Source organism: Danio rerio, chromosome 18 (assembly GCF_049306965.1).
Source record: "Danio rerio strain Tuebingen ecotype United States chromosome 18, GRCz12tu, whole genome shotgun sequence".
NCBI classification, from domain to species: Eukaryota; Metazoa; Chordata; class Actinopteri; order Cypriniformes; family Danionidae; genus Danio; species Danio rerio.
In genome coordinates, this window is record NC_133193.1 from 39,834,774 (window position 1) to 39,843,976 (window position 9,203).

A 9,203-nucleotide genomic window follows, 5' to 3' on the forward strand; every position below is an offset into this window, starting at 1 on the left:
TTGTCATTATTTGCAGTATCACCTATTCAAACAGCACATCCATAAACATTAGACACTGTAAAAAAATGATTTGATCAATTAGTCCTGACAGCAGCATATGTTTTAGGTCATTTTAACTTACTGAACTAAGTTAATCATGTTCTATCTTAATTTTATAAGTTATGCACGCTGTTTTAAGTCAGTTTAACATAATATAAGTCCAATGAACAATTGAAGTGTAATTTTAGTAAAGTTTTCATATATCCTATTTTTAATTTTAAAATATGGAAAGTTGCAATTAACTAGTTTATTTTCTTTACATGGACATTATGTTGTTTATTAATGTATTAAAGTTTCATGTAATAAGTTAATGCTTATGTGCCTGATGTAACCTTAACAAATCATAATACTACATTGGAATATGATCCACTTACATTGTATTTACAGAATTTTTACAAATTACAATTTGTGACCCAGTGTGAAAACCAGGCCAAATCTAATTCTGAGATAATGTTTGACTGTAGCCATTCACTTCACTGTGATTTCAGTTGTTGACATGGTTTTACTCAGTTAATATTAAATACATATATTATTATTATTTTCACAGACTGTTCTTTATTTCATGTTGAAAACAAGTAATTAAAAAATAAGACTCCAGCTAGATTTTCACAGACTAGGCCACTGTTATTACCATGTCTGCTTCGAGAGAGACTTGGGGCACGGAGAACAGTCTGACTCCTTTGATATTTGCGAGCTGTCATTGCGGGAATGCTCTCCAGAGGCATGTTGTCCCACACACCATGCAGAGAACGCTCTCCGACAAATCGTGCAGTAGCTTAATAATAATTTCTAACACTCTGCAGTCAGGTAGCTATCTGTTTCCTCTCACTCTCTGCGTTACTTTTGCAGTCGATTGCGTTTAAACTGAAACTTTAAGACGCAGAGGGTTACCTGGAGAAGCATCTGCCATTACTCTCTGTCAAGACTTGACAGACTCTGCTAAGAACACCCGCCCTCCTCACTGGACAAAGACCAAGCGATGACATCAAGTATTACCCAATCAAAAGTAAGAGGCATATTCAGTAAATGCATGTGGGATGATTTGCATGAAAAGCTACTTTTAAAGAATGTTAAAAATACGGGACAATTGATTCAAAACGGGACAATTCCGTATTTCAAGGGACGGGTGGCAACCCTAAATATAATCCTCAGAAAATAATCAAATAATTCTTCTGAAAGCAGTTTATGATGCCTGCAGAATTCACGAATGGAGAATAATATCATCATCGTTCACATTTTCCATTAAGTATTTATTTCATTTTATTATTATTTTATTCCATTTAATTCGTTTTTTTTATTGAAATTATCAAATTAAAATGTTCAGTTAATATTAAATGGCAGCTGTTGTTTAACACAAAACGATGAATAAAAAGTGTCCAGCACCAAAAGCAGTCCATAAATCAACACGTTTTAAATAGTTTCATATAATGAGTCAAATCCACTGATGATGATCATATTTTAGCGATAATTTAATGATTGTCATTATCAGTGAATTTGACTGATTTACAAGAGAGGCAATAAAAGGGAATGACATTATTATAATTATTACTGGTGTTATTGTTTTATTATTCAGATGGCCAAATTCTAGTGAGGTTGCTTGTGCGGTCCAGTTTGTTATTTGCCTAATAAATCATAAAACATTTTCTCTTTCTCTTGTGGACTAATAATTTATAGACTATTTTAGCCCAACCTTTCATATATCTAATTCAACTTTTTACATGTGAAGCACAAACGTCCACTTATTGTTGACTGTGATAAAAAAAAAACTTTAATACATGTTTGTTAATTTATTGATAAATACATTTAATACAGGTTTGTATACTTTATTGGTAAAATATAATGAATGTATCTTCGCTGGTGCTGCTCGTACAGGAGCAGTTTATACGGATATTTCTGATATAATTTAATAATAACTGCTGAAGCTTTCATCACGGTATCACACTTTATTTGTTATAAATTTATTATCTGACAAAAACAACATCTGAGCTGTAGAGCTCACCTCACCGACTTTTATTTATAATTTTTTTCTTTTTTAATTTTATTGACTTCAATAACAAACATACAAAATCCAATTTTACACAAAAAAAACATACTGATAATAACAGATCAGGATAATTGAAATTAAAAAAATAATTAAAAGAGAAACAAAAGAGAGTAAAATATAAACAAATAAAATTAAACAGAGATACATACATAACACAAATACAGCAAGAGGAAACAAGGACTTATGTATCCGTGATATTTCCAAAATATTTATCAGAATAATCCAAGAATCTATCACTTTTCTTGTTATTAACTAGTCTAAGAGATTTAATAAAAACATCAATTTCAATTAAAAAATGTGAAAAAGAAGGCTGCGAATTGGAGAAATTTTGTTTGTGAATAAAATATTTTCCATACAAAATAAAAAAGTTAATAATGTACTTCTCTGATATATCAGTTTACCGTCATAGTAACAAAAAATATCTTGAAGTTGTAAGGGTCTGGAAGAAGCAATGTAGCTCACTTCACCTATGATGACATAAATAGAATACCGTTGTCATAGGACAGAATGCAGTTTAGAATTTTCTTCAGTTTGACAAACCAACGAGTACAGTGAACAGTGATTAACGACTTTAGCGACTTGTTTTGCATCTCAAATGGCAAATAACATGTCAGCTGTGCTTTTTACTCGAGTTAATTTGATTAAGCCTGTATTTGTCAACGATAATCATCAAAGTGACACGATGGCTTCTCTTACATCTCCTACCGTGATGAGAAGCCCAACAGGTGAGATGACAGTTTACAAAAACGATGTATTCCTGTATTATTTAAGAAAATGTATAATAATAATAATATAATATCGCCATAAAAGCGAATTGCCGACTTAAGAGGATGTGTTGACATTCTGGCTTTTAAGTTCATCATTTTCTTTGTTAACTTTACAGATAAAAACATTTTAATATTACTTTAATTTAAATCCTATGTGTAGACCTGCACAGTAATTTAGTTAGTTTTTGATGGTGTGGAGGAATATTTGTTATATTTTAGCAAACTGAGTGAGAATATTAAAGTCTTTCTTTGTTCAAGCAGGGATGAATTAATACAATTGGGATAAAGTTGGCTTAATATTCACACATTCTGACTTTCTCCTTTATAATATAACAGAAAAATATTGTTTCAAATTCTAAATAGGGAAATCATATTAACAGCCAATGACTATCATTGTATAACAGTGTTTACAGTCAATTAAATAGTGCTAATGTTGATTTGAAGTCATACTTACATGCGGTTTCAGACCCAGTATTAAAACTAGCATGGTAAACAATGTAGATACTGTTAAATGAACAAATGTGCAAATATAAAACCAACTTCACCTCTATATTAATAAATGTCTAGAGCTCTGTTTCTGTAGCTGAAGTTCTGGAGCAAAACTTGTGTTTTCATTTGTATTTTTAAGACTGATTGTAAAATGTTTTAAGTTATAATTTACTCACAGATATCTTAACTGAAGCTCCAGAGCGAGAGAAATTGTTCACTTTGAGTTTGACGATTGCTAATAGAAAGCTGAAAAATGCTGATTTAGTTTCATTAGTTTTTTTTGTGGTGGAGAAGTGCTTGAGGAAGAATGTAGATGTAGATGTAGCACCCACTGACAAACAAATAAAAGGCCAAATGAATTTGATTAAACATTGTGATGCAGATTGTTAAATAGCTCAAACTATAACTGGTAAAACTCAGAATATTGACTCAAAATAAGTTATTATAATAGTTTGCATTTTGTGTGAGCAGGAGTGAAATGTTTAGTTTTTGAGGATTTTTCCTGATGTCTAATATGGACTTATGACTTACCGACTATTTGTCAGCTTGTGTTTGTCATTTTACATCATAGAAATGATTTGCAATTCCACATAATTAATTTTAGTTTTCAAACAATTTCTATTATAATTTATTACATAGTACATTTATTATTGTTGTTTCTTTTGTGTGATTGTCTTTTATGTCTAATTTACAACAGTTTGTCTATTTTAAACCTTTGGATAAAGAGTTTTCTAATATTTTCCTGTTCATTTCCTTTATTTCAGAAAACCCAGTGAAAAGGAGGAAAGGGAATAAAGCCTCTGCTTTCTTTAAGAGAGCATGGAAGGCTGTAAAGCGTCCTTTTCTTTGCTGTGACTGGAACAGAGTGGCTCCCTTTGAACCACAGTCGGATATCGATGATTTCGAGCATCTGCCTGTTCCAGGTCCCTCCAGGACCGTCGCAGCACATGCAGACCTTGAGCCGGTGTGGCTACCAGGCCAGGTCTGTGAAGATCCTCAGCCGTTGAGTGTTCCGGGCCCCTTCAGCATCAAGCAAACAACAGATGTGCCGAATGCAGATCCGGCCCGTCCAGAGTCCTCAACGGTCCTTACAGATCATGTTGACCCTGAGCAGATGTGTCCGCCAGTCCAGGTCTGTGACCGCCTCGAGTCATTGGCTGTTCCAGGACCATCCAGGATCAAGTCTACGACTGCCGCAGATCATGTTGACCCTGAGCAGATGCGTCCGCCAGTCCAGATCTGTGAAGATCCTGAGCCGTTGAGTGTTCCGGGCCCCTTCGGCATTAAGCAAACAGCAGATGTGCCGAATGCAGATCCGGCCCGTCCTGAGACCTCAACGGCCCTCACAGATCATGTTGACCCTGAGCAGATGCGTCCGCCAGTCCAGATCTGTGAAGATCCTCAGCCGTTGAGTGTTCCGGGCCCATCTAGGATCAAGCAAACAGCAGATCCGGCCCGTCCTGAGTCCCCAACGGCCCTGACAGGTCATGTTGATACTGAGCTAGTGTGTCTGCCAGGCCAGATCTGGGAAGATCCCCAGCCAATCAGTGTCCATGGCCTCACCAATATTAAGAAAACGACGGATGCAGATTCGGCCTGTGCTGAGTCGCCTCCGTCTGTTCAACACCCCTCTAAAATTGAAGGGACTGAGGGTGAGTCATCCTGAATTTGATTCATCTGTTATTTTAACGCTTTGTTGTTTTTAGCTTGTAAATCAGACAGTGTAATTTGTTGTGCTGTTGGTTGTGTATTAATTAGTAGCTGCAGCTCTGTTCATGTAGATGTTTCTGTTTGTTTTCTTCATTTTAGAAAAACCCAAGAAAGGAAGGAAAGGGAAAAGAGTCTCTGCTTTCTTTAAGAGAGTATGGAAGGCTATAACGCGCCCTTTCCTGTGCTGTGACACAGATATAGTCCAGCATCTTACGCCACATCCAGAGCTAGAGGAAGCTAACGAAGCTTCTGGACCCCCTGGTAGTAAGTCATCATTTTCTTCTATTTTCTGTAACTCATAATTATTATAAATTAGTGATCAATTTACGCCAGCAATTCTGATAGAAGTTATTGCTTTCAGCTCATTGCATTAAATCCAGATTCAAAGGATACGAGTTATTTATTTGATCCGTTTTATACCAGACAATCCAAGGAAATCTCCCTGCTTTTTTTCTGTGTTTTTCAGGATTAGATCTGTCTGATTTTAAAGTCGGAGCCGTGATTGGAGAAGGAGCGTTTGGCCAGGTGTTTGTGGCATCTTACAAACTTCGTAAAAGAGTAAAGGTAGAGAACTACTATTTACATTCAGTCAACATTTTCCTCCTGATTATTGAATATATTCAATTTGTTGGCTTTAATTTAATTTGTTGTTTTTTCTTCGCAGGTTGCCCTGAAGTTTATCTACAAGAGTTTCGACGACCGCTATCTTGACATTGTAAGTTGAATAAATCACACAACAGTGAAAATGTGCCGACCATTAACTCGTCTTTCACTTGTCCCGTACCTGTCTGGACCACTTTAAACTGAACTCAAGAGCAGATATGTTGGAAACAGGGAGCCACTGACTTCCATTGTAGAAACAGAAAATACTTGAAGTTTCTGCTTACTGGTTTTCAACATTAAATATCTTCTTTTGTGTTCAGCAGAAGAAATAAACCTGGAGACAAGTTTAGAACACATGAATGTAGGGCTGTGGAGTTAATGAAAACTCATTTGACATTATTGCAGATAAAAATGATCATTACGTCATATCCCGGCCCCTTGTAAAGCATTCTGCATTCATTTCTACGCAAAACTCAATTTCACGTTGACATCAGTGAAATCATGTAGCGTAACGTTTGCAGCATGGGATGTGCTTAATTAATTAGAGTGTATATGATTCATTCACGTCTTTAATAGTGCTTGTGCTGTTGTGTGCATGTGCTCAGCCACAAAGACAGACAGAACACACACTAAGAGTCCTCTTTTAGCTTAAACTGCATGACTAAATGCTTAAATACAAGCAAACATGTGTCAGAACATGGAGCTCAGTGATTATTTACTTAGTGAAGATTTTGTTGCTGTACTTTGTGCCATTCTGCTCTGGTAATATCTTTGAAATCTGTTTTTTTTTTTCTAGGATGGTCATTCCACACCTGTGCTTGCGGAAGTGGCAATGATGCTTAAGTTGGCGAATGCTCCGCAATGTCCAAACATCATCGGATTACACGACTGGGTTGAGAATGAGAGAAACTTCATTCTCAGCCTGGAGTACGCAGAGTCATCCCAGACCTTGGATCAGTACATCAAAGATACATTGGACGTTGGTGAAAAGCGAGCACGCCGGTTAATGCGTCAGTTGATCCAAGCTGTAAAGTTCTGCACTGAGCGAGGAGTTTTCCATGGAGATATACACACAGAAAACATCCTGGTGACGAAACCCCAATTACAGCTCAAATTGATCGACTTTGGTTGTGCTTGGCCAATTACCAGCGAGCCTTTCGACAGCAGTGAATATCGAGGTGAGTTGGCGTTTTGTGTTAGTTTCTTTGGTCACAGTATTGTCTTATGAAATGACTGAATTCTGAAAATGTCTCTCTTACAGGAGCTATCATATGCACGCCACCTGAGGTTTTCTTGCGCCCCATACACCATGCTGACCCAGTAAACGTCTGGACAATTGGCGTCGTTCTGTATGAAATCTTGCATGCAGATTTGCCCTTTACCGACGAACATTCAATAATGTTTGAATCCGCTGAGATGCACCCCAGGTTATCTACAGGTAATCAGACACCTCTGAACAATCTCAGCCTCAGTGACAGAATAAAATATGTCAGTCACGAGTAGAAAAGGATTAAATATAATGGTTACTGTAGATATTAAAGTTATTTGATTGTGGATGTTTTGTAATTTGCTGTAGTAAGATTTAAACACGTTCATGAATCTTGAGTTTGCAGACATATTTCACACTCTTTGTGTCACTTTTCAGCATGCCAGGACCTGATTTCCCAGTGTTTCAAACGTAATCCAGTTAACCGGCTAAAGTTACATCAGGTTGAAGAGCACCGGTGGTTCAATCCAAAGACCCCAAATCCTGTGCAGCAGTTAAAAAAGAAGAGGTAGAGGAACACACCAAGCACAAAACTGCATCTTCAGTCTTTCTTTGCTTCATGCTATTCCTGTTGTTTTCTCTTCTGCTCTTTTAGAGTCAAGTCTTATTTGACAGCCCTACATATCACTGCTTAAATAACTTTGTGTTGTTTCTACTTGTTTTCTTCATTTTAGAAAAAAAAAGAAAAAACGAAATAAGAAGAAAGCACCATTAAAGTCACAAAACTAGCATTATCAGTTATTAATTACTCCCTCATGTCATTCCAAACCCCTAAGACCTTACTTTTCTTCAGTGTCAGTTCATGATGTGTGTTGATGAGAGCTCTGTCCTGCACTGTATGTGTGTCGCACTGCTGACGTTTACCTCAGATGTGCCCACGCTTTGTTTAAATGAGAGGAAGTCGCGCAGGCCTCTGGGTTTTCCGTCAGCAGTGAGACACACATCCAGTGCAGTACAGGACTTCTGAAGTCATTCTTTTTGTTTGATAAGTTTTGTGTTTTTCTTTCTGCATTAAAGAAGTTTCTCTTCACAATGACAGCTGTAGCTCCAAACCCCTGACACCTTTCCTTATCTTCAGAAAACAAATGAAAATATTTGAGATGAAATCAAATCATCAAACCATGAGAGCTCTGTCCTGCACTGTATGTGTGTCCACTGCTGACGTTTACGTCAGATGTGCCCACGCTTTGTTTAAATGAGAGGAAGTCGCGCAGGCCTCTGGGTTAAACGTCAGCAGTGCGACACACATACAGTGCACTGGGCTCATCTGAACGTGGGTTTGAGGGTCAGAGAGCTCTCAGATTTCATCTCAAATGTTTTAATTTGTGTTCTCAATATGAACTAAACATGAACTAAGGACATGAGGTGATTAATTAATGACAATAATGGTAATTAATGGTGCCTAGACCGCAGCTCTGCACAAGACCTTTGGCCACAGGAGAAATGGTCGTACCCAACCGAGCCTGGTTTCTCTCGAGGTTTTTTCCTTCACTTTTGTCTATTGGTGAAGTTTTGTTCCTCGCCACTGTCGCCGCTGGCTTGCTTGGTTGGGACTTGTGGAGCTGCGCATCGATGGATTTGCTCTTCAGTGTTTGGACTTCCAGCAGTGACAATTAAACCACACTGAACTGAACTTCAACTGTGAAAACTGGACTAACGCAGTTTCAATTTACTTCTATGTTAAGCTGCTTTGACACAATCCACATTGTAAAAGCGCTATAGAAATGAAGATGAATTGAACTGAATTAATGATGAGAGTCCATCAGGAAATCCAGTGCTGTCACAGTTTTCTCTTCTAAAGTGTCATCAAAGATCTGCTCAACTATTTTCTCCCTCATAAATGAATCTGGTGTTCTGTCATAAGAGAGACTGATGGTTTTATAATTAAGTGTTCATGATTGTTCTGTAATGAATTGTTCTTTGAATTGTTTTGTGAAGAATTGCTTTTATATATTTTTAATAATTCAGATGAAATCCTGTGAATCAAACTGAAGCTCTGATCATCATTTCTGAGTTTTCTAAATGACTCCTTACTCAATTAAAGAGAGAGTTCTCCCTAAACTATTTACTCAAGTGCTTCCAAACCGATGAGGTTATTTCCTCTGTTGAACACTGAAGACGACACAAATCTGAAAATCTGTAACCATTGATGTCCACAGTAGGAAAACAAATACAATTGAAGTCGATAGGGTATATGCCGAAGCATGCTAATAGGACTTTCAATTTGTCAGTAACCTGGGTTATTTGCTTCCGGTCAGCTGTATGCCAATGAAAAAATCTTCAC

The 9,203-nt window shown here is 37.0% G+C and overlaps 1 protein-coding gene across 1 annotated transcript; it reads left to right on the top strand.

Annotated features, from left to right (window-relative positions):
• Positions 1-2,488: 2,488 nt before the first annotated feature.
• On the top strand, positions 2,489-8,904 carry LOC559991 (uncharacterized). Its single transcript, XM_073930004.1, has 9 exons — positions 2,489-2,808; positions 4,104-4,991; positions 5,149-5,313; positions 5,516-5,613; positions 5,714-5,764; positions 6,449-6,830; positions 6,914-7,090; positions 7,298-7,427; positions 7,515-8,904. Exons 1-9 carry the CDS (start codon positions 2,679-2,681, stop codon positions 7,552-7,554), a joined length of 2,061 nt encoding a protein of 686 aa, XP_073786105.1. The 5' UTR covers positions 2,489-2,678; the 3' UTR covers positions 7,555-8,904.
• The last annotated feature ends 299 nt before the right edge of the window (positions 8,905-9,203 follow it).